The sequence below is a fragment of the Myotis nattereri genome (genome assembly GCF_964212035.1).
Source record: "Myotis nattereri genome assembly, chromosome: 9".
NCBI lineage: Eukaryota > Metazoa > Chordata > Mammalia > Chiroptera > Vespertilionidae > Myotis > Myotis nattereri.
In genome coordinates this window covers 16,578,154-16,602,477 of record NC_138084.1, presented here as the reverse complement: position 1 = coordinate 16,602,477, position 24,324 = coordinate 16,578,154, and the positions used below count along the sequence as shown (strand labels likewise).

The 24,324-nt window shown below is 54.2% G+C and overlaps 1 protein-coding gene across 4 annotated transcripts in view; it reads right to left on the bottom strand.

Annotated features, from left to right (window-relative positions):
* The window catches only part of DGKZ (diacylglycerol kinase zeta), a gene marked incomplete at its 5' end in the record, with an annotated part of 41,707 nt that extends 17,623 nt beyond the window's left edge, over positions 1-24,084 (bottom strand). For 3 of the 4 annotated variants that reach the window (XM_081099075.1, XM_081099079.1, XM_081099076.1), the window contains one exon: positions 11,656-11,831. In XM_081099075.1, coding sequence (XP_080955201.1) covers positions 11,656-11,816 — 161 coding nt within the window. Of the gene's footprint in view, positions 1-11,655; positions 11,832-23,872 lie in introns of those variants that run through there. The other variant, XM_081099078.1, reaches the window with a different exon arrangement.
* Between the last annotated feature and the right edge of the window lie 240 nt (positions 24,085-24,324).

Genomic DNA, 24,324 nt, shown 5'->3' with positions numbered 1-24,324 from the left:
TAAATACCTGTGGAGAGTTTTACAACATACAAAGAACTTGACAAGCACTGTCACACAGGAGACTCGTAGCTCCCCGCGAGGGCGGCAGCATGGTCCGCGTTGAACGGACAGGGCCCCAGAGGCTCGTGGAGGCCGGGACTGCTCACAGCTCAGAAGTGACTGAGCTGGGTCTCCAAGCCCTGCTGAGGGGGCCTGTCAGAGCTGTCCTGGCTTGTGTCCAGGACAGGCCAGCCCCTGGCACACCCATCCTGCCCAGAATGCCACCCCTTCTATACTCCTGGCTAGCAGCTCCCAAACGTCCTGGTCCCAGGACCCCTTTATAACTCTTAACAATTATTGAAGATCCCAAAAGGTTTTACTTATGCAGGTTACAGCCATTAATATTTACTATATTAGAAATTAAAACTGAGAAATGTTGAAAATATTTATTAATTTGTTTAAAAACAATAAGCCCATTACATGTGAATATAAATAATACACTTTTATGAAAAGCAAACTATATTTTCTAAAACAAGAACATTAGCAAGAAGGGTGTCATGGTTTAATTTCACGAATCTCTTTAATGTCTGCCTCAATAGAAGACAGCTGGATTCTCCTATCTGCCTCTGTCATTAATCTGGCATGTCACTTTGGTTGAAGTATATGAAGAAAATTCTGCCTCACACTGACATGTAGTTAGAAAAGGAAGAAGTATTTTAATAGCCTTTTCAAGCAATTATGGATATTCTTCTTTGCTACTACATCAAAATATGGCAAGTGGTAGTTTCTTAAAGGTTAGTGGCTATGTGGAATCTGAAACCATACCAATGAACTTTTCACTGGTCTATCTTGCATTTTGAGTTTTGTAACATCAAGCATCAGTCATTGGAAAATATTGCTTTCCTGAGTTATGAAGATCTTCCAAACGTTTTTCATTATACAACATAAAAAAAATCACACCTGCTAGCATCACCACTGAGCTCATTAGAAGACTCCTTCAGTCCTGGAAGGTAGCTGTCAGCCTCTAGTGGATACAAGGTTTCCAAAATCTAAGTTTCGCTCAAAAGCTCACATTTTATCATTAGCAACAAATACCGATACCGTTTTTGAAGTGACAAGCTCACTTCATCCATTTTGAGAAAATGTCTGGCAAACACCTAGTTGGACGTTTTGTCCGCCAGGTGTTCTTTCAGGTTAAAATGGGTGTTCCTGGAGAAAAGTGACTAGTACAGCTTGCAAAGTGCTTTTCAAGACAACCATTAGAGCTTGGAGTCCTTATGTATACTTCATGCTTCTTCACACAGAATATTTACAAGATGTACACTCAAGTATCTAGGCTTTATAAAATCAATACTTTTTTTTTTACTGCATTTTTCGTTGTTGTGAGTGTGGTGTGAAGAATACAATGGCTACTAGTTTATGTTGGGGCCACTGCCTTGATTTGTGTCAAGGTTCCAGAAGTTTTACCCACCCTTCCTTTTGCACCATCAGTACAAATATTAACATGGTAAAAAGGGCACAAGCCACAGCAGCTCTGAATGTATTATTATGAAAATGGTTTTGACCACACTAAGCCTCTAAAGGGTCCAGCCCCCGCCCCTGGACCATACTTTGGGAAACACTGATCCAGCATGGATTCCAAATCCTCCAACCTGGCAAATTCGGCTTCTGTAGCGTGGCACTGACTCAGCCTCCTACGCCTCGACTCAAACCCTAGGTTCTAACCAAGCCAACCTATTCTTTGTCCACCCCCCGCCCCCAATCTGGCTGTGCCTGAGCTCACTGCTGTGTCCCTGCACATGGCCTACCTTCTGCTGGAATACTGCCTGGCCTCCTTCCCCAACTCATATCAGAATCCACCTGCTCACAGCTGCCCCAGCCAAGAATACATCCCTCCCACTGAGAACTTCACACTGCCCATGTGGCTCCTCCCTCACTGGACTCCTGAAAGTCCTGATTCTTTCAAAGCATATGCCTCATTCCTTCCACCCACCGGACTACAGGCTCCCAGGGAGCCAGGGGCAAGGTCTAGTGCATCTGGGCATGCCCAGCACGTCCTGGCAGCAAGTCCAGTGTTTACTACTGACCAGCTCAGGAGGAAGGAACAGGGAATTCCATGGAGGAGGGGCCAGAGCCATAAGGGAAGAGAAGAGCTTCCTCCACCATGAGTACCACACCCAAGGGCTGACCACAAGATCAGGCTGGCCCAGACCACTTCTCTTTGTTGGGCACAAGGGGATGGCAACAGCCTTTGTTTAACAGCTACCTTCCTCTCTTCTCCAAAGGACACGAACAGTGACAGGTGAGGCCCCTCTCTGGGCTGAATGTCACGGCCACTCCATGTTCTCTGTGGCTTTCCTTATGAAACCTAGACAACAGGATTTGGTGACATGAAGTCACAGGGTAAGGGTGGTGGGTAAGGAGGGGCTCCCTCAGATGCCTGGGAGCTGAGCAAGGGTCCTAGTTCTGAGCTCCTTGCTGGGAGTGTTACAAACCCTCTGTTGGCCCCCACATCCCTCTTTCTCTTGTGACCAGTCCCCCTGTGGCCTTCTCCTGTGTCTGCAGTAGGCTCCCACTCCCCATCTGCCAGAAGCACCATTCCCCCCTCATCCCTCATTCAAAATTTAACTACCCCTCTGAACCCCATCTCTCCTTCATGTCCTGAGTCCCCATCTCATGGTCTGGCTCCCGGTAGGTCCTGGAGAAATGTTTGTGGAATGGATTACTGACTCATTCCTTTAGGGCCTCTCCTTCAAGCTATCCTCCCACTGCTACCAGAATTCATTCTCAAGTGACCACTTACCCTCGACTGAGCAAAATGCAAAGACCTGGGCCCGGCAGTCACTAGGCCTCTCAGCTCCTCTTCCATCTTCCTTTCATCCTTTATACATTTTATTTGACAAATATGTAACTCCTCTGTGCCACACATTCTAAGAATTTTACAAATATCCACTCATTTAATTTCAGAAAAATAGTATTATTACCCCCATTTTATAGATGAGGAAACCCAGGCATAAAAAAGAAAGAAAGAAAATAACTTGCCTGCAGTCACAGAGCTGGGATTCCAACCCAGGAGTCTGCTGCAGGCCCATGCTCTCACCCTCTCTCTAAATGCTCCTGTCAAACAAAGCACTGTGGGTCTCTTCATGCCTGTGCACTTGGCACATGGCAGTCTCTCTCTACCTGCAATAAAGTGCCCCTCTTCTGCTTAGTGAACTCGCCTCAGCTACTTCCTCTCATCTTTTCAGAGTTGGCTCAGACATCAGCTCTGCTGGAAAGTTCTCCCCAGTCCTTTTCCCAAAGGGTTAGCTGCTCCCACGCTCAGGCCCTCTCTTGGTTATTCGCCAACAGTGCTGGTTTACAAGTCTGTATCCTCCACCAGACTGTGAGCCCCTGGGGCCATGTATTGCTCACAACTGCAGAGTCTAGAAGTGCGGGAAGTGGTTGGAAGAGTGAATGGAGGGAAAAGTGAATGGTCCAGGCTCAGCCTCATGGATCAAGCTGAGAGCAAAGGGCTTTGGGCCAGCACAGTGACCCAGCAGCTGGCCAGCTCCTGAGGCCTCGCCCATCATCGGGTGGGCAAGTTGCTGGTTTGGGCGAAGCTCTTGTGTCTCAGACGCGTACACTGAAACCGATCCCTGATAGGAATGCTGATAAGTCTCCCTCTGAGTATACCAACCCCTTGCTGGGAGAGTTACCAGCCCTCTGTTGGCCCCACATGCCTCTTCTCTTGTGACCAGTCCCCCTGTGGCCTTCTCCTGTGTCTGCAGTAGGCTCCCATTCCCCATCTGCCAGGAGCACCATTCCCCCCTCACCCCTCATTCAACATTTAACTACCCCTCAACCTTCTGATCACATTGCTCTCTCCTCCATCCTCTAGATCTTCTCACAATCAACTGTCAGCCCCTCGGGCCCCTGTCTGCCCTTCTCCCTTACCCCCCCCCCCCCATTTCCATGCACCCACATAGGGACAGGGGTGTTTCCCCTGGCTTTGAGGCAGGAAGTGTGTCTAAAATCGGAGTAGTCTTTTCTGAGGATCTGGACTCAAAGGTCCAAAGTGGTTCTGCCTCTGATCAGCTATAGGACCTCAAGCCAAACCTCTTACCCTATCTGAGCCTCCATGTCCTCATCTGATAAGTGGGGGAAATACCCACCATGTATTCCTCATGGGGCTGTTCCACACTTGAAAGAGAAAGTGCTTGTTCATGGTAACCAACGCCTCAGTTCACCAAAACTTTAAAGAAAAGAACTACAGAAAATTAGGGTCATCACTTTGGAGTGCAATTTGGCAACCACTATCTAAGCTGAAGACACATCACCCTGTCATCAGGCCCCGGTGGGGAGAACACACAAGGAGACGTGCACCAGAACAGTTTCTGAAGGATGGCTTGCAAGGGCAACCACACTGATAACAACCTAAATGCCCACTGACAGGACACTGGGCAAGTAAGCAGCTATTACAGTTACAAAAAAATAACAGTATATGGAAGTTAACATGTGTTCACAGAGCTCAAGTTTCAAGATGGCTCAATGTCCCCAACAACAAGAAAAGCTAAACTCAGAATATGTACAAGTGCATATAAATCAAGTGCAAAGCCATGCAAAACAGTACTATATGTTGCTGTGGATGCAAACCTATGTAGGGAACATTTTTAAAACAGGCATGGGAATACCACCACCAGAATGAGGACTGTGGTATTCTTAAGCCCTAACTGGTATGGCTCAGTGGATAGAGCGTCGGCCTGTGAACTGGAGGATTCTAGGTTCGATTTCAGTCAAGGGCATGTACCTTGGTTGCGGGTGCATCCCCAGTAGGGGGTGTGCAAGAGGCGGCTGATTGATGTTTCTCTCTCATTGACATTTCTAACTTTCTTTTCTTTTTTTTTTTTAAATATATTTTATTGATTTTTCACAGAGAGGAAGAGAGAGGGACAGAGAGCCAGAAACATCGATCAGCTGCCTCCTGCACACCTCCCACTGGGGATGTGCCCGCAACCCAGGCACATGCCCCTGGCCGGAATCGAACCCGGGACCCCTCAGTCTGCAGGCCGACGCTCCATCCACTGAGCCAAACCAGTCAGGGCAACATTTCTAACTTTCAATGCCTCTCCCTTCCTCTCTGTAAAACATCAATAAAATATGTATTTTAAAAAACATTCTTAAATCATTTTTAAAAAGACACTCAGAGGGAGAACAGCTCTCTGAGATTGCCCTGGGTCTTTCATGGATGGCATGGAACCCCGAGTGTGTTCCTCATACTGTCTTATAATAGAAGCCCCATGTCTGTGGGACAGGAAGGAAGGTCTCCCCCGAAAGGATGACTTCCAGAGGAGGGTGAGTGGGTGGCAGGTTGTATCAGTGGGGTGTCGGTGTGGGCTGGGGAGCAGGAACCAGCCTGCCCCTTTCACAACCGCCCCCGCCTCAGTAAAATGTCAGCAAGCTGGGGAAGGGGGCGGAGAGACAGGCAAGCTGTTAACCCGGGAGATGCTGGCGTGGGCGAAGCAGGCCCAGGCTCCCAGACAGCTATTTTGACATGAGCTATGATTGGGCTCAGCCCTAGCAGGGGAGAGGCCTCTACGTGGGAGCTATGAACTGGTGCTCTGCCAGGAGCAAGGGAGGGGGAGGCTGCTGACAGTGGAGGGGGAGGGCTCTGGGCCCCCCTCTCTCTTCCGACCTCTCACCGTGAGGTGCTGGGTACTGAGGTGCTGGGCACGGATGTGCTCTCCTCCTAAGCATCTCTCCCCAGGCTACAGGCCACCCGCTGACCCCAGAGTGACACCAGGGGTTCCTTGAAACACGTCCCTTGAGCCTTCTACTCCCTGCACTTTGAAAGCAAGAGAAAAGTCACAGACTTGCCCCTCCACTCCAGATCCAGCCAGGGAGCCATGTGACAACCCAGCCTCCCTATTCAAGGGTCTCCTCCAGCCCAGCCACGCTCCCTCTCAAGTCAGGATCCTGGTGACAGTTCTCCCTCAGGGTCCAGGAGTACATCACTTCCTGGGTCTCACTCTACTCCCACACGAGACACAATTCTCTCATTCACTCTCATGGAGCCCTCAAACCCCTTTTCAGGCTCCACCATCTTAGAGATGGAAAAATAAAAGAATGGAAGAAAAGAGTGCTATTAAGTAGGGCAGCCTGGCATTCTGAAAAGATCCTTGGGTTTGGGCTCCAGTGAGAGCTGTGTGACCTGGGCCACACCCCTGACCTCTCTGAGCCTTGGTGTCTCATCTGTAAAATGGGAATAAAAAAACTAACTACAAGGTTGTGGTGAGGATCACATGAAACTGATGAATTTATAAGTTTCTGGCAACTGTTAGTTGACAGAGAAAGATGAGCTGATGCATCACGCACCTGGATGCTGGGGAATGCAGGGGAGGGTGGGAGTGCCCAGCTCAGCCTCCCGCTCCTTTCCCTGGGCCACAGAGCCCTTGGTCTCACTCAAACCCGTTCTCCATCACCTAACCGTGTCTGGTGTCTCAGCGAAGGAAGGACGCAGAAAGTAACGATGGCAGAATGATAGCCCCTCTGGGGCATCTGGTCACTACCCTTTCCCCACCTGAAACTGCCTCCCAAGGCTGCCACCTGTGACCAAATGCCATCTAGGCCCTGTGCGGAGAACCATGGGGGGTGGGGAACTATACTGTAGGCCCTATGTGGGGCTGATACCCTAAGCATATGAGGAGCACCACACATGAGACACAGAGGAAGCAACCCAGGGAGCGAGAAATGAGTGCTTGGTGCCACCCAGAGGTGCACCCTGCTAATTCCACCCAGGAACAGGGGAACTGGTGAGCCTGGATGCAGGTGTAGCAGTTCCCCCTCCTTACCCACACTGTCCCCCAAACCCCATTCTGACTTAGAGAACTGCTCAGGGGTCAGAAGCAGCTCCAGGAGGGGAGGCAGAGGGCAGGTTGAAGGGTGCCCGATGAGGATTTCTCAGAAGCAGGGAAGGCTTTGGTGTCCTGTGATGCAGGACACACTGACATAACCCTGGAGTTAGGGGACTGGCACTGAGTCCCACATAACCCCTAGCTAGTGGTGAGACCTTGGCCTCAATCAAGGCCACCTCACTGGGACTCAGTCTTCAGAGAGGAAAAGGGTTGGGCCAGGTGCTGTGGAAGCTCACCAAACTGCCTTCTGCTACCTTCTGATTGGCCCCACCTCTGCAGCCAGAGTATCAGGTAAGCCACCAGTAGGAGGTGTCTGTGGATCCACCCACAGCAGGTCTTTGGGGCAAGTGAGCCAGCAGGAAGGAGACTCTCTCCTCCCCAGCCTTCCCACAATGGTGGCTGTCACCCCCTTGTGTCACTCTAGGGTACTGCAGGGCAAGTTCTCTCAACAGCTGCTGGCGTTTGAAACTCTCCCTCACCTTTGTGAGGGTACAGGGATCCAAATTCTGCTTCTCCTAGGGATCAGCACATCCAGCCTCAGGGCCAGCATTTCCCCTCACCTCCTCTTCTGCTTGGGTGGTGCCTGGTGAATCCTGGAGAGGGCTCAGGAAGCCAGGAGGGCAGGCCTGTTGCCGCTTTCTCCTCCCCACCTCCAGCTGCCCAGGGCCTAGGCTCTCTCTGACTAGGGTCACTCAGTCTTTCCTCGATCCTTGCCTGAGAAGACACCCGCTCTTGTACTCTCATTTACCAATTTGAGAGTCCTGGGCAGCTCTGCATCCTGAGAACTGACCTTTCTGGAGTATGGCGCGGAAAAAAATGATAAGAATTACCCATCTCTTCCTGGGTCTGTAAGCCAGGGGCTCTGGTGGGTGTGTGGCAGAGGAGGGAAGACTGGGAGCGAGAGTCCTACCCTAGTTCCCAACCTTGGCTAGCCCCACACTGGCTCACGATGCTGCACGGAGAACAGGCTGAGTGAAGTGAACTAACACTCAGCCACTGAGGCCCTTTGTCTTCCCAAACCGGTGGGAACTCGGGGACTCCGTCTTGCACCTGCCTCCCTTGGCCACCTGGCCACTCCCAGTGTTAGCCCGAACAAGACAAACCCCCAAAGAGGCTGCTTTTGCTCCAGACACCTCGGTGCCACGGACAGATATTCTGTGAGGCATCCCTCAACATGTCCCTCCCAATCATTGCAAAACCAACCCAAACGGGGGCTGCTTCCGTTCAGGCTGCCCGGCTGCACCCTCTGCCTAAATGGACTCCCACCATGCTCCCTTGGGGCCATGTGGCAGCACCTCTAAATGGGACCTATTGTCTCAAACTTGTTCCACGGGTGCATTTCCTGCCCTCTGGGAACTAATGACTTTGAGCTCTTAATGAAGGGCAGGGGTGGCAGAGCCAGCCAGCAGGCTCCCAGGGACTATGAAGGATGAGGCCCCTTATGTCTAGATGTGAAAAGTGCCAGGGAACTTCTGACACCCCTGGGGTGCGAAATCAGCTAATCCACAAGCTGTGTGACCTGCCCAGGGCAAGGCTGCCAGGACCAGGCCAAAGGATAAGCGAGTCTTCTCTCCAGGTGGGCTCTGGAGGACAAGGAGGTGACAGTCAACATCCCCCCACTTCTGAGTGACCACCCCTTAGGCCAACAGAATCTGAATGGTGAGGAAAGAGGAAAAGTCAGACACTCTGGGGTTAGGGCGGGGCCTATACCTCCTCTTCTGGGAGGGGGCTGCTAGTTCCCAGCAAGGGCAAGTGAGGTGGAATGGAGCTGGAGAGAATCATGACTCCACTTTGTGTCTTAACGGGGCCAAAACAGGGGAAAGGGAAAACTGCTCCCCAGATTCCAGGAGGGTGAAGCCTGTTGTGCGTGGGCTTTAAGGAAAAACCTCTTAAAGAAGATGCCGAAGAGGCTGCCGTTCTGAGACTGTGCTACCTGCCTGGACCAGGGAAGCTAGCACGCTACCCAGGCACCCTCACTACCCTCCCCAGCCCAGCGTAGAGTGCTGGTTGATTACAGAACTTTACTAGTGAGCCAAGATCCGAATGCAGACTTTTCAACGGGGCTTCAGCAGCCACCACCAATCTGTTATCCTGGATGCTTCCGTCCAGCCACTGTCTATTCACTTAGCACCCCTCAGCCCCAAGGTTTGAGGTGTGTATGGGAGGGGAGGGGATCAGGATGGGGGAATGCAGAAGGTGGGCACCCAGTGAGAAGCAAGAGTCAGGTTAAGAATGAGCACGGAGCCCTGGCTGGGTGGCTCCGTTGGTTGGAGCATTGTCCCATACACTGAAATGTTGCAGGTTAAATTCCTGGTCAGGACACATGCCTAGGTTTCGGGGTTTGGTCCCCAGTTGGGGTACATTCAGGAAGCAACTGACTGTTCTTCTCTCACATAGATGGTCTCTCTCTCTTTAAAAAAAAATCAATAGAAACATATCAAGTGAGGAAAAAAAAAAAGGGTACGGAGCCTGGGGAAAAGATGGAGGGTTGGTTTTAGCTGGGGCTCTGGGGACTTTTACCTGAGACTGGCAATCAGGAAAGGCGGCATGACCAATTTAATATCACTAAAGGGGCAGTGCCCAGGTTAGGTGCGCTGTTCCAAATGTTTGTCCTGGCTTCCTCCAAGCAAAGCAAAGGGAGGGAGGTCAGCCCCAGTGGGCATCTGATTCTCTGAGCTCCCAGGCCTGTCAGGGAAAAATCTTTCCTTCCATTGCCCTCCCCTTGACTCTACCGGGTTTTCCAAATATATTCACTACTGAATGCCCCACTGCCCCAGCACGAGAGCCACTCCTTACACGCTTCCAGAGAGCTTTTGATTTTCTTCTCATTAAGCATTCTATTGGATCACTTAGCATCCCCAGAGTGATGTAATACTGTGGTTTGCAAACTTGGTAGCACATCAGAAACGCTTGGGAAGCTGCAAAGGCCCCACCTCCAGTCACACATGCCAAGGATAAGATCTAGGAATCGGTATTTCCTAAAGCTCCCTGGGTCACTGTGACGTTCTATTGGGAGCCTGTACAGAGAAAGGGATGTGGGTTTTAGAATCAGACTAGAGTTCAAACTCTACCTCTGCCTCTTACTTGCTATGTGACCCTGGGCAAACTACTTATATTTCTGAACCTGTCCTGCTTATTTCAGACAATTATGTAAAGGTACTTATTGTTTTTCTTGCTTCTTGTTCTTCCTCCTGAATGTGCCTGGGGTCCATCCCTCCATCCACAAACCTGTGCCCTTCAGTAGGGGCAGAGCAACGGGTCGGAATAGCCCAACTCTTGGTACCCTGCGGGCAGGGACAGGAAGCCTCTGGCGGAGCCCCTCCCTCCCCCTCTGAAGCCCGTGTGAACATTGGAGGCTACATCCTGCAGAGCTGGGTGTAAACTGTTCCATCTTGCAGGTTTGTGGGTGACAAAACAGAGGGGCTGGAAGCTGTGCTCCCTTCCCCGCTTTATGTGACACTGAAGCCCGCGTGGCTTCCTAGGAGCCCACGGAGCTCCATCTGCCAGTGTGAGGCTCGGGAGCCGTGAGTGGGCCTGCCGACACACTGCAGGTGCAAAGAGCAGGGCCCTGGCGAGGGTAGGGCAGGCGGAGGGCATAGGTCGGCACTACCGGGGTGCCAACCGGCACGACAGGAGGAAACTGCCCATGTTACTGGTGGTAAAGTCTACCCGGGGAAGGGACAGGGTAAAGCTCAGAGGGGCCAAATGCCACGAAGCCCGGGCAACTGAAGGAAAGTGAGGAGAGGCCTTGGGCAGACTCCAAGTGGTCAGAGTCCGGTATGTGTTGGCTCTGGGGTCCTTAGCTGATTGGCTGCAAGCTCCTCGAGGGCCGGGGGCAGTCAGGAGAAAGCCCAGGGGGCCAGGTGGGGTCCGCATGGGGCTCCACCTTCCCTCCTCTCACCCCAGGGCTGCCCTGGCAGGAAGCGGCTCCCAGACAAACCCGGCACACATGCCATGAGCTGTCTGCACTCAGTCTTTCCACACCTTCCCCCAGCTCCTACCGGGGTCTCGGTCAAAGCCTTGTTACAGGCACAGGAGGGTGAGAGTCGGCGAGCTGGGGAGGGGGCAAGCGGGAGGGGGCGCAGACGCCGGCCTGCAGCCCGCCCCATCCCTCTCCCAGCAAGGGAAGGACTGAGAGGGAGGCAGGGGGAGAGGCGCCGACTGCCTCCCAGAGATAGAGGCTGGGGTCTCCTGGCGAATGAAGAGCACGGTAGACAGGTGGCCAGGCACCCGCAACCCCAAGGAGAGGCTTAGATGTTGAGAGTAACTCGGGGACCGGTGTTCGGGGACAGCCCCGGGTCCCCGGGTCCTGGGGGTATCGGCGAGGCCATGCCCTGCAGATGTCGTGCGGTGGTGGGCAGGCAGGCACCCCTGAGTTCCCGAGGGCGGCCGGGCCCCCACCTCGCGCGGCCAGGAGACGCGGAGGGGCCGGCTCTGTCAGCACCTGGAAGGGGTGGCCGGTCCCGGCGCCCTACCTGCTGGTGAGGGGCTGAGTGATCCGGTCCCCCCGCTGGACAGCTGGAAGCTGTCCCTGCCTGGGCACCTCCGCCCCAGAGGAGGCGCGTTCAGTGGCCGGTGCCAGGGAGTGACCCCCACTCGGTGCAGGTGCCAGGACGCCAGGGGGCATCCCGCGCGCGGAGCCAACGCCAGGACAGCCCAGCCCGCGCCGCCGGTGCCGGGAGACCTCCGCGCAGTGTCAGCTCCGAGTGGCGGAGGAACGCCTCCCGGTGCCAGGCGCGGGTCCGCCCGAAGCCGCGGTGCCCGCCCGCAGCCGCCCGCTCACCTGTGTCCGAAGAGCCGCAGCCCCGGGAAGCGCCGCTTGCTGAGGCGCCGCGGCGTCCTGTCCGGCTCGGGGCCGGCGTCGCGCTCGGAGCCGCTGGACGAGGCGGAGGCCGACTCGGAGCCGCTGCTCCCGGCCTCGGGGCTGCCGTCCCGCGGCTCCATCGGCCCTAGCCCCGGCCGGCGGCGGGCCCGCGGGAGACGTCCATGCCGGGCCGGCGGCCGGGGCTCAACACGCCGGCTCGGCGCCGCCCGCCCGGGCCATGGCGCGCGCCCGCTCTGCCCGCCCCGCGCCGCGCGCCCCCGCGCCCCACGCCCAGGTGCCCGGGAAGCGGCCGCCGCTCCAGGAAGTGCCGCCGGCCGGGGCCGCAGGACCCCGCATAGCTGGCCAGGCTGCTGCCTGCCCGCCGCCGGACACGCCCCCTCTGGTGCGCGGTGGCACCCGCCCGCGGCGCCCTCTGCTGGCCGCCGGCCGCTCAGCACACCTCCTGGCCTCCCAGAGGAGGTGGGGCCCAGGGGGCGTGGCGATCGAGTCCCCGCCCCCAAGCCCTTGCCGGGTCCGCCCGGATCCCACCGAATCTCTGGCCTGACACCGCCGCACGGAATGGACACCGCTCTCGCACACCCAGTGCCCGCTCACAACCACTCACACAATCTCCACCCTTACCCCTTTGGCTTTCCCAAATCACACCCACGAGAGTAAAAAGTCACACAGAACAAACATGCCTCTTACACGACTATGTTCACTGATTACGCTAACACTTCCCACCCCGGCCTCTTACACTCAGAAATGTATACTCACACCAAAGTGACCCTTGCACACCCTAACAAAGAACATACGCGTTTCTCATACAAATTCATCTTTCCACAGCTATTCAGTTGCTTCTAACCCTTTTACATACTTCTAACAAATAGCATTTCCCCAACACAATATCCAGCAAAACTTGTAGATCTCTTACATTACGGGAATCACCTGCACATCCATAAATACATACACATAAGGACCACACTCGTTCACCAACATACACACCACATAGAATATACACACCTTTCTCCTCTGCACAAACACCTACCAGGACAACGGCTACAAGTTGCCACTTGCCTCCTGCACACACATCACCCACCAGAAACAGACCTCTCAGACACACACAAGCACACCCCACGGGCAGCAGAGGTTGTCCCTTCTAAAGGTGAGGAAAGCAATGGGAACCAGAGCCATTGCCTGTGGTGGACCAGCCAGCACACATGCCTGGGAATCAGCAGCCCTGCAGGGCTGACAAAGGGAGGCTAGGAAGCTGGAGAGCGTGGTCTTCTTCCTCCCGAGCCCTGCCACCCAGATGCCCACATCAGCTGCCCGCTGTTTCTGTTCACACTCCTCTCTGCAAAGCCACATCCTGTGTCACCTTCACTTTTACCCTCTCCTCTGGGGTTCTAGCAGCCCGTTTTCCAGACTTAGGCAGCCACATATAGCCAATGCTGGGGGGCTGTGGCCTGTGGGAAATCCTGTGGTTTTGAGAAAGAGCCAGCACCCAGAAGCTCAGAGTTTCCTTACAGTTTCTTTACAGTTTCCCGTGGGCCAGCAGCAGGTGCCAGGATGGCCAGGAGGGCAGTGAAATCCCCAAGTGGACCAAATGCTGTCCTTCTGGGGTGCATGGGCCCCTTTGAAGCTTTCCCAATGGTTCTGACACCTAGCTCTGAGGGAGGAGACCAGAGGCAGCTGGAGACCCCACTGAGTGTGCACAAGGCCTTTCAGCACACAATGCCCCCTTCCTGTCGCGGCTCCTCTTCCCAGGTCCCCTACTGTTATTGCCTGTGAAGTCAGCCCTCCACCACACTGCCCCCCAGCAATTCAACATCAGACTTCCCCTCATCCTGCCAAGAACCCCTTTCGCTTTTTTTTCCTGAGTCTCTGCAGAGTTGTTGGACCTGCGGGTGGGGGACCCCACTTCTGCCACAATCCCCCGTCCCAGATAAAAGATTCAGAGAGGGCTGGAGGTGCCCATTCCTGGGCCACCCTGAGTACCTACTGTGTCTGGGGCGTCTCGGCTGGGATCTGTGGCACGTCCCAGGAGCGGTAGCGCCACATCTGCCTCAGTGCCCCCAGGCGCTCCCCTTCTTCTGTCCCCAGCGCCTCCGCGGGGCCCAGAGCTGTGGCCTCATCGCAGCCTCCCTGGGTACTGTGGCCGGCCCACTACGCTCATCCTGCCGGCAACTCTCTTCCTCTTTTGGCACTTCCTGACCGGGGGCCCTGCGAGAGACCAGCTGACTGCCCCAGCCGAGGACCAGAGTCCTCTTAGGCGCCTGCCTTCCGCTGGCTGGGGCAGGAGGCTAGCTGGGAAGAGGAGCTGAACGGGAGAGCCAGAGGCAGGTGAGGACAAGCCCAGCCCAGCAGCCAGGAGACAGCCCAAGAGTCAGAGGCTGCTAGGCAGCCACCAGGCCTGCCCAGGCTGGGATCTGAACTTCAGCCTCAGGCTCAGCCTGGCCTTCCTCTCCACTTAACCTCTGATCTTCACCTCTTGGTCCTGCTGAGGCCTCCCACTTCATCACAACTACCGGGTGTGTTGGAGGGCGGTGCCCAGCCCACACTCAGCTCTCTCTCCTTAACGCCTTTGTGAGCATCACACCTTCTACCAAGGGTCAGGCACCTGGGACAATGCAGAGTAGAAAGAGGAGCCAAAACCGGTTTGGCTCAGTGGATAGAGCGTCGGCCTGCGGACTGAAAGGTCCCAGGTTCGATTCCGGTCAAGGGCATGTACCTGGTTTGCGGGCATATCCCCAGTAGGAGATGTGCAGGAGGCAGCTGATCGATGTTTCTCTCTCATCGATGTTTCTAACTCTCTATCTCTCTCTCCCTTCCACTCTGTAAAAAATCAATAAAATATATTTTAAAAAAAAAGAGTAGAAAGAGGAACCAGAATGGAGCTAGAAGATGCGGACTCATGTCCTGTTTTTACCACTTACCAGCTGTGCGACCTGGGTCAGGCCAGAGAGGTTTACCTCTCTGAGTCACCCTAAACCTTTCTAGAATAAGGCAGGATGTAAACAGATGAACCGATGAATACATGTGTCCGGGAGCTTTTCTGAGCCTCAGTCTTCACGTCTTTAAAATGGAAGGAGGGCAGTAGTAAGAATTGAACCCATGGCATTTTACGAGGATTAAATAAGCGGCCAAAGGGTTTAAATGAATTCATTCAATAAACATTTATTGAGTGCCTTCTATGCATCAGGCACTGTGTCAGACAACGTAGCACTGAGCAAAGAAGCAGGGCTCTAACTCGAAGAGCTTAGATTCTAGTGGAACAAGTAATCAATATATAAAATCATGTCAGGCAATGGGATGTGCTTTGAGGAAAATGAAGCCAAAACGAAGGGGGAAGAGAATGACGATTGTGTGTGTGGGGGGTACTGCCAGGTAGGTAGGGGGACTGGGAAAGCCTCTCTGAGGAGGTGACACTTGAGCACAGACCTGAATGAATCAAGAGCAAACCATGTGACGATCCAGGAAGACAGCATTCTAGGTGGAGGGACAGTAAGAGCAAAGGCCCTGAGGTAGGAATGTACCTGGTGTGTTTGAAGAATAGCAAAGAGGCCTCACTGTGCTGGACTTTGAGGCCATCAGGAAGATTCCATAAATACACAGCAAGGCATGCACTCACTCTTTATTATCAGGGTTGTTTCTAGGATGGAAATTGTATCTTCCTCTAGCACTCTCTGATCACACTGCTCTATAATTAGTTTGTTTGTTTTTTTAGCTCTATATATGTTTGTTACCCCAGGAAAGCTGTAAATTTCTCGAAGACAGAAGCAGTGTCGGTTCAGTTCAGTTCAATAAACATTTGCGCTCCAGAACCTACAGACACAGAAATGCACACGATGCCATCCCAGCCCTGAGAAACCTCTACCTGGTAATAGAACCACCTTTGTGTCCCTCATGACCAGAACACAATATTTCTCAATAAACATTTGTTTAACAAATCAAGCCATGCCATGAATAATTAGTACTCAGTAATGATACATCAATAGCTAATGTTCCTTCTCCACTTCTGTGCCAGAAACCTTTGGATCCTTGTAATGACCCTATTGTTTTCCTTTTACAGACGGGGAAACTGAGGTACAGAATTGCTAAATTCATTTGTCAAAGATCACCCAACTGGTAACTGGTTAGAAATAAGACTCTGTGCCCTTAAATAAGACATCTAATTGCTCTTGTAGAATTGGGGACACGGCCAGGTGATGCCCCTGAGGCGTGGCACCCCCTTTCCCAACAGCTCTCTCTTCCAGCCCGTCATCTCTGTATGCCGTGGCTCATCAGAGACCTTGCTAGCCAGGCCAAGGACTATTCTAGAAGAAGGCTGTTGCAGGGCCCTGTGCTCCCTCCCAGGGATTCTGCAAGTAGCTTGAGCAGTTAAACAGAGGAAATGGGGCTGGGCTTGTTTTCCATCTCAGCTTCTGGCAGCTCTGGAGCGAGCAGCAGCGAGCAGGAAATGTGGCCCCGGAGGGGAAGCGGGCAGGCTGGAGGCTCTGAGAGGCGTGGCAGTCCTGACTGTGGGACCAGGGTCCTCTTGGGCTTGAACTCCTTGAAGCTGTCAATACCTTCCAGGTAGGGTGGGGAGGACAAGGCTGGAAGGGACAGGTGCACAGGGCTGGGGAGGATGCCCTTGGCAGTTCCTAGGACAACATGTGCCAGCACTGGGGCGCTGGGGACCCCTCAGAATCCATCCAGATACGCACAGGAAGAGAATCTGGGTAAGAAAATTATTCTGGGCTTTGTCGAGGCCCCAGAGGGTGAGGTGTTCTACTTCTGTGACCTGGATGGTTAAGTGGGAGCTGGGGAAAAGAAATGTACTAGGGCACAAACACTCAACCCACGACCTGGACAGCCTCTGCTCTCAAAACCCGCCAAGCCAGCCTCCTTGGCCTGACCTTCGGGGCTCCTTATGTTCTGGTTCCTTTTTTTTTTTTTTTTCCTTTTTGTCCAGGCTTTCCCTGTGGAGATTTTTCTCTCAGTTCACACCATGCTGGTGCCTACCTCACAGTAGGTGCTCAATAAACATTTCTTCCCTCTTTTTCACACTTCCTTTAACCTGCCACCTTCACCCCTGCTATTCCATTCTGCCTATGCTGCTCTCTTTGCCTTTTCTGCCCATAATGTTTGGCCAATCAAAATATCCATCTTTCAAAACCCCAGCCCAAGCAGCAAAAGTGAAAGGTGAGAAGAGGCCCAGATCAGAGCCCATTGGTTCAAACTCCAGCCCTTGCTGTGTGACTCTGGGCAAGTCACTTAGCATCTCTGGGTTGGATGATGAACCAGATGTTACTTAAGATCCCATTTAACTCTGACAGTTTTATTTGAATCACCTTCCTTGATCTGCAGGTTTTCACTCACTCATTTGTTTGACAGTATTTTATAAATACCTACTAAGCATCAAATGCTGCTGCAGAGCCAGCACTCCCACCCCACTGATTTATTTCTGACACTCATGTTTGTTCCCAACAATATTTTCTATATCGTGACCTTTTGTGGACATTAGTCTTGTCTCCTTACAGGATTCTTGAACCTTATGTTGTTCCTAGCTCTGTACTGGAGGCAAGTATATGCTCAACGACTTCCTATGGAAGTTGAAATGAGCTGAATACAGGTATCCAACAAGCTGAGCAGAGGGAGGGGGATTGGCTTCTTGTTTGCACGAGTGACTGTGGTGAGACATGGGGGAGTTTTTTCATCTAAGTCCCTCCCCAGCAGCTAAGCCTGTGATCCAAGGACCTGCTAAAGCCCTTGGAAGCAATCCCAAGCCCAAGAGCACCTGCTGCTCGCCAGCCCTGCCCACGCGCTGGGCCTCTATCCCCCCACAGAAGAGACAGAGGTACCTGAGTGGGACTGCAGGTGCTGTGAGCTCGTGACAGATGGGAATTGGATTAGGCTTCTTCTGCACAGCCTCATGAAAGTCATACGCAGGAGGAAATCTGGAGGAGGAGCCTGGGACCCTCTGGAGCAAGAGAGCTATGGGAGTTCAGCAGTAGAAGATGGGCCCTCCAATAACCATGATCTCTCTTGGAACTTGTCCTTTGGCACCTCCCAAATCCCCAGGCTGGAAGTGAGAGGAATCTGGGGGGCTTTCCCCTCACACTGGCTCATCTGCCCTAAAGGGCTTCCTCTGACCCCATCCTGGTCCGTAGCACCAAACCCCCCAGGACAGAATCAGCTGGCCTCCTGCCCTCCAAACCTCCCACCCCCAGCTGTTGGCTCCCAAACCCTGACTGCATGCAGAACCACCTTTCAGCTGCCATGCCCTGTGTCCCATTATCCCTCCCAGGAATATGTGCACTTAGTGCAGAGGCAAAAGGAAAGCTCATTAAGGATGCAAGTCCAAACCCTTGAAAGCCTGACAGAGTGAAAAGGGCTTTGGAGTGAAATCCATTTGAGTCTGGATCCTGGCTCTCCCAGTTACTGGCTGTGTGACCTTAGCCCATTACATAACAGCCCTGAGGCTTAGTTTCTCATCTGCAAGATGCTGTTCGGGGGCCCTCAGACCCGCACCTATGTACGCACCCTGCTTAGTCTTTCTTCCCCGAGCATCTGCAGGCCACGAGCATCTGCAGGCCACGAGCATCTGCAGGCCACGAGCATCTGTAGGTCAAGCACAGCGGAGCCCAGCGGACACCATGTTTAGTCCCAGTGCCTTCCCACACCTCTCTGTGTGTCTTTGAAGAGAGGTCTTCCTCAGCCTGTGCTAACCCTCGTCTTTGGGAACTGGACCCTTGACAGGCTCCTCTGAGAGCTCTCTGTTAGGTTAGGTGGCTCAGTAGGCGGCGTAAGAAAGAGTGGAGTGAATCAGAAAAGGAAAGAAAAGAAAAAGGTTTATTTCTGCGTCCCCGGGAGACCCACGTACCCCCAAAGACAGGGAAGGTGGATTCACGCCAACGGGGGGGGGGGGGGGCGCTTTTTTTATACTGCGGTTGGGTGGGGGGCGGGGACATGAGCTGAGGTATTCAGCTGAGGAAGTTTCAGCTGCAGGCGGTCAGCAAGGTATTCAGGAAGGAGTCGGTATCTGTGTGGGGGTCGTGGAGAAGCCAGTATCTGTGTCTGGCATGCTGATCTGTTAGAAATGCCAGGAGAGTCCATTATCTCATCACACGTCTGCATGTATCCGATCCTGGACTCTCTCCGACCTAACACTCTCCTCTGAAATTGTACAAACTGAGGCAAAAATAAGACTTCAACCCAGGCTTCTGGCTGCCTGGCCTAAGGGCCGCGCTCTCAGCAGCACATCAGAGAACCTGTCCAAATGCCTTTGCTTGAGCTGTTCGAACGCCTTTGGTCCTCCCAGCTGCCCTCCACATGCCCAGATGGCTTGTGCCTGCCCTTGTGTGGGTGATGGGGAGCATGTGCTGCTCGGAGACACATAGGATAGGATAAGACCTTCTCTGGGGTCCCAATCCCTGCACTGCTGCCTTCAGGACGAGCCTGGCTGCACTCCCAGCCACTGCCCTCCTTGGCCTTTGACTCACTTGTCAGCAAGAACCTCAGGTCCCAGTGGGGAAGAAGGAGTTCCGGACTAGGCCTGGGCCCTGCCCTTCCCAAAGGAAGGAAAATGGATAGACCCTCAGCTTCCGGCTTCCTCTGGCGGAGGGCCCCCTCCTCCCCTCCACCTCAGCTCTCGCCCGGTTTTTGCATTTTTAATCCAGGACAGAATGTGATCTCTTGAAGCTCCTTTCTTTATCCTGTTGCTATTTAAATTACAAATCGGCCCCATCTCCCTGTCACTCTTCGGTTATTTTTAGCTTCTGGTAAATAGCAGCAGGGAAAGTTGGATCAGGTGCCCCTCCCTGGAGGAGCTGGGTACCCAATGCAGCGTGCCTGCAGCAGGGGGCACTCTCCCCTGCCAGTTGTCACCCCCAGTTGCGTCCCCCCCAGCTCCTCCGTGGGGGTGGAGGAGACAGGGAGAGGACGGAAGGCGTGCACACAGGCTCCGTCCCTGCTCTTAGACTCTGTTAAGCTCTGCCACCCCACCTGTCATCACTTAGGGCCACCCTCCTTCAGGGGCCTTCCTGCACCCCCCAGACCCACAGGAGGTCCATCTCTGGGGGAGGAGGGAGATGCAAACGATTTTGTAACTTGGGTCTCAGCCCTGCTATGAGTCAGGAGTTTTACATCACTTATCTTCCGAATCTCCGCAGCCACCCTTTGTCCAGGTATTAGTGTCCCGGTTTTCCATACGAGGAAACAGGGTCAAAGGTAAAAGTGGCTTAATCAGCGAGGAAGGGCAGGGCTGGAATTTGAACCCAGGTCTCTCTGACCTTTAAGGCTGCAAGCACGTGTACTGCACTTTCTCTCTCAGTAAAATGCATGTCCTTTGCCTAACGCCCAGATTGAGTCTCAACACCCACTATCTTTCCCGTGGGTTTTTCCTGTTCCCTCTACTGGATCAGAAGTTGACAAACTATGCCCCATGGACCACATCCAGCCTGCTGCCTGTTTTTGTAGGGCCGTGAGCTAATTTGTACAACTGTAAGTGGTTGGAAAACAGCAAAAGGATAACATTTGCTACAGTGGCAGTGATATGAAATTTGAAGTTCAGTGTCTATAAATAAAGTCTTGCTGGAACCCAGCCATGCTCCTTCATTTAAGTATTGTCCATGGCTGCTTAAGCGTGTCGCCTACAATGGCAGAGCAGAGTGACAGGGAGTTGTGTCACCTGCAAAGCCTAAAATATTTACTGTCTGGCCCTGTCCTCAAGGGAAGGGACCATGTCCCATACTTCCATGTCAGACAGTGCCTGGCCCAGGGAGAATTCCAGACCGAGGTGCTGGTCTTCCTTCCAGGTCCTGCTGGGGCCACAATAGCAACCAGCACCGGGAAGCCCCCTGCCAGCCACACCCCAATTTTTCAGCTCACATTTTTACCCTTTCTCTTGCCTCAGCTTCTTCACAGGTGAAACTGGCGGTTTTACAAATCTGCTTGATTATCAGAATTACGTGGGAGAGGTTTTTAAGGTCGAGATGCCCAGGCCCAACCCTAGACTACCTATATTAGGATCTGCAGGGATGGGGCTTTAGAAATTATTTGAAAAGAAATCCCCCAGGTGATCTGGTCTGGGAACCACTGGGCTTAGCTCCAGAGGTCCAAGCTCTGCATCTTCTGACTGGTCCTTTCAGACCAAACTCAGTGTTCCTGGCACCCCTCTGGCTTTTTCCAGGCTGGATACCACTCTCCAAAGGACTCTTGAGCCCAACCCTGATACTTTATTTTATTTTTTTTAATATTTTTTTTATTGATTTTTTACTGAGAGGAAGGGAGAGAGATAGTCAGAAACATCAATGAGAGAGAAACATCGATCAGCTGCCTCCTGCACATCTCCCACTGGGGATGTGCCCGCAACCCAGGTACATGCCCTTGACCGGAATCGAACCTGGGACCTTTCAGTCCGCAGGCCGACGCTCTATCCACTGAGACAAACCGGTTTTGGCACCAACCCTGATACTTTAAATATGTTCTTATTGATTTTTAGAGAGAGAGGAAGGGAGGGGGAAGAAGAGAGAGAAACATCAATTGGCTGTCTCCTGCATGCCCCCTACTGAGGATTGAGCCCGTAACCAGAGCAAGTGCCCTGACCGGAAACTGAACTAGCGACCTCTTGGTTCATGGGATGATGCTCAACCACCAAGCCACACCGGCAGGGCAAACCAACCCTGATACTTTAGAACTTCCTCAAATGTATGGGAGATACTTTTCCTCACACCCAGATGCGGATGTAAGATGCTCCCCACGCCCCTCCCCTGCAAGAGTTTCTACCGGCACAAATCTTTCCATCCACATAAAGCAGCTGCCAGGGGTGGGGGCGAAGAAAACCTGTTTTCCAGAAACCCCCACATCCCTAAAAGCTTCTACTCCAAGCCCCCGTCCTCACCTACGTCCTCACCTACGTCAGAGGCAGCCAGGCCTCAATTCTGCTTCCGCTTCCACCCCTCGCCGCCCTCAGATTTTTTTGCCCCCGTATTTCTGTCCAAGAGCCTTTTCTCTCTGTGAAGGGCTTTCAACTGCTTTTCTTAGCAACTCACAGCGGGGTGGAGGCTCCACTGTGAGCCAGAGCAGCATGGAACTGTGGCAAGCGGAGGATGTGAAGAGGGCTACTGTGGGCCTACGCTCTTGCCAGCCCTGGGCGGCCTGTGCGAGGCAGAGCTTGCATCCGTCATCAGGCCACTCAGAGCGCAGCCTCATGGGAGGGCTTAGCCAGAAAGCACAGTTCGTTCCCTGGGCCTGAAGGGTTTTGACAGCTCAGAGCTGCTGTCTCCTTCACAGGGCTTCTTCTGCCCTCTCCCCAGGGGCTTCTCTTTGCCTTGATGCCTTGGCTGGCTCTGGTCCTAAGACTGGGCTCCCAGCCTAACCCTGGTGTGAAGATCATGCCTTCCTGATCTGTCCCGGGGTGACGGCTGGAGCCTGTTCTGGAGCCTATCTTCTGCAGACCTCACACAGGTGACTCAGAGGTCTCTGGATCCCTGTACAGCCACAGAGGAGTCACAGCTGGTTATTCTGCCTTCTTAGTGATTAGAGGCTCAAATCTGGGCTGTGGAAGGGCCTCTATTCAGGAAGCAACCACCCTCAGAGAATCCCAGCCCTTGCGGCTGCTTCCCTGTGTGTGTGTGTGTGTGTGTGTGTGTGTGTGTGGCCTCTTCCATCTTGGCTCTTTAATTTTTCTTTGCTGCCTATCCTCTAAGCCTCTACCCCACTCTGGCCTCCTGTCCAGCTGTAGATGCTGTATGTCCCTGACCCACAAGCAAGGAAAGTCCTGGAATCCCTCCCTTATGTTACAGGTGAAGAACTGAGGCCCTGGGAGATATTGTCTAGCTCAAGGACACACAGCAAGTCGCTGGCAGAAATGAGAATTCAAGCCAGGTCCCCTGACTCCCAGACTAATATTCTTCCAGGACTCTCCATTCTCTGCCCTGCTCCCTGGCAGTCACCTCTGTACTCTCTCCACCCCCAGGGAACTTTCAGGGGATCTTCTGTCTGCAGCCAGAAGGCTCACGCAGATAACGCCCTCCTCTCAGCATGGTGTTCTGGGAGGACTTGGTAATGGAGCTCAATGGGCCTCTGACTCCTTATGTGCCTCCCAAAGTGAAGGCAGGGCCCAGGGGAAACGAACCCATTTCCCATTTCTTCTGTGCGACTCACTTCATGATGGTGAAGTCCCCTCCCCTGCCCTCCCATCCTCTCCCAAGTGATGGAAGCTTGAGGGCTGCAGAGCCATTAAGAATATTGGGGCCTTTCAATCTCCCAGGGTTGGGCTGGTTTTATGAAACATCTTCCCAGAAACCCCAGGGAGAAGCCAGGCAGCCTCAGACACACCCCGAGTCCGTATGGCTGTAAACAGGCGGGAAAGTTGTCCTCTCTAACCAGGCCGATGGCTTCCAGGATGGCAAGTGCCTCAGTGTCCCTGCTGGACCCTCCAGGGGTCACTCTGGGCCAGGAACTATACAGGGGCAGCAAGTCCGAGTTGAGGCTGTGGTCTGAGAGAGGAGGAGGAAGGCAAGGGCTGCCTCTGCCCTGCCTCCACCCCCTCCATAGGTCCCCTCCCTACAGAACGCACTGACCTACCCTGTTTGAGGGGCAGCCCAGCCCAGCTGATTCCTCCAGGGAAGCCCTGGGCAGAGCGGGCCAGGACCAGGGAGCAGTGTCAGGTGGGGTGTGAGATTCCTCTGTCACAGAGGATGCCAATGAGGGTCGCTGGGTCCAGGAGGGGGTCCTTCCCCATGCCCGGGCAGCAGGGTGCTAGCCGTGGTGTCAAGGAGCATCTTGGTCCCTTCCACAAGGCCCTGCCCAGCACAGGGTCAGCACAGAAGGAAGCCCAGGCAAGAACTACGGGATGAATAAGGTCCCTCCCCCCCCCCCCAGGAGGGCAGGGCGTGTCTCCCAGCTCTCCCCAGCGGTCGGAGGTTGGTAAGGACCATGTCTTGGTCGTGGCTCCCCTCACTGTCCAGGACGGTGCCTGGCATCAGTACGGCACAGCTGGCATCAGTAACCCACCTTGCATGCCTAGGGCTTTCAGGGTTCATCTAGAGAAGGGGTCCCAGAGGCTCCCCTCTCCCCTGCCCCCGGAGGGCAGAGACTCCTAGCGAGGCTTTCTCAGTTCTCAGCGTCAGGCAAGCAGCTGGCGCACAAGGCATGGCGACTTCAGGGGGTGGTCCCGGGCCCGCGCTCCCCCGACCCCCGCTCTCCTTACCTGTAAGACACCTGCTTCCGTAGGTGCATCTGGCAGAACTGCTCCTCCACCGGCGGCCCCGGGGCCAGGCCTCGGGGGCCCTCAGGCCAGGGCTGCGAGACCCCGGCCTCCTCCCCCCGCCGGCAGCGCCGCCGCACCACCTCCGCCTCCGCCGCCCGGCCGCCGCTCGCCCCGTCCCCGCGGGGCCCTCCGCCGCCCGGCCCCTCGGCCATCCCGCGGCCGCCTCTTCCCGCGGCCCCGGCGGCCTTCGGGGTCCCCGCTCAAGTTCGGTCTCCCCCGCGGCTGGGCCCGGGGGCGCGAGGCGGGAGGGCGGCGGCGCGGGTCCCTCGCGTCCCTCTCGACGCCGGGCTCGGACGCCGGAGCCGCGAGCTGCGGAGCGCTGCGCCCGGGAGCGGCGGCGGGGCTCCTCCTGCGCCCGCGGGGGTGTGTGTGGGGGTTTGTCCTCGGTGGGT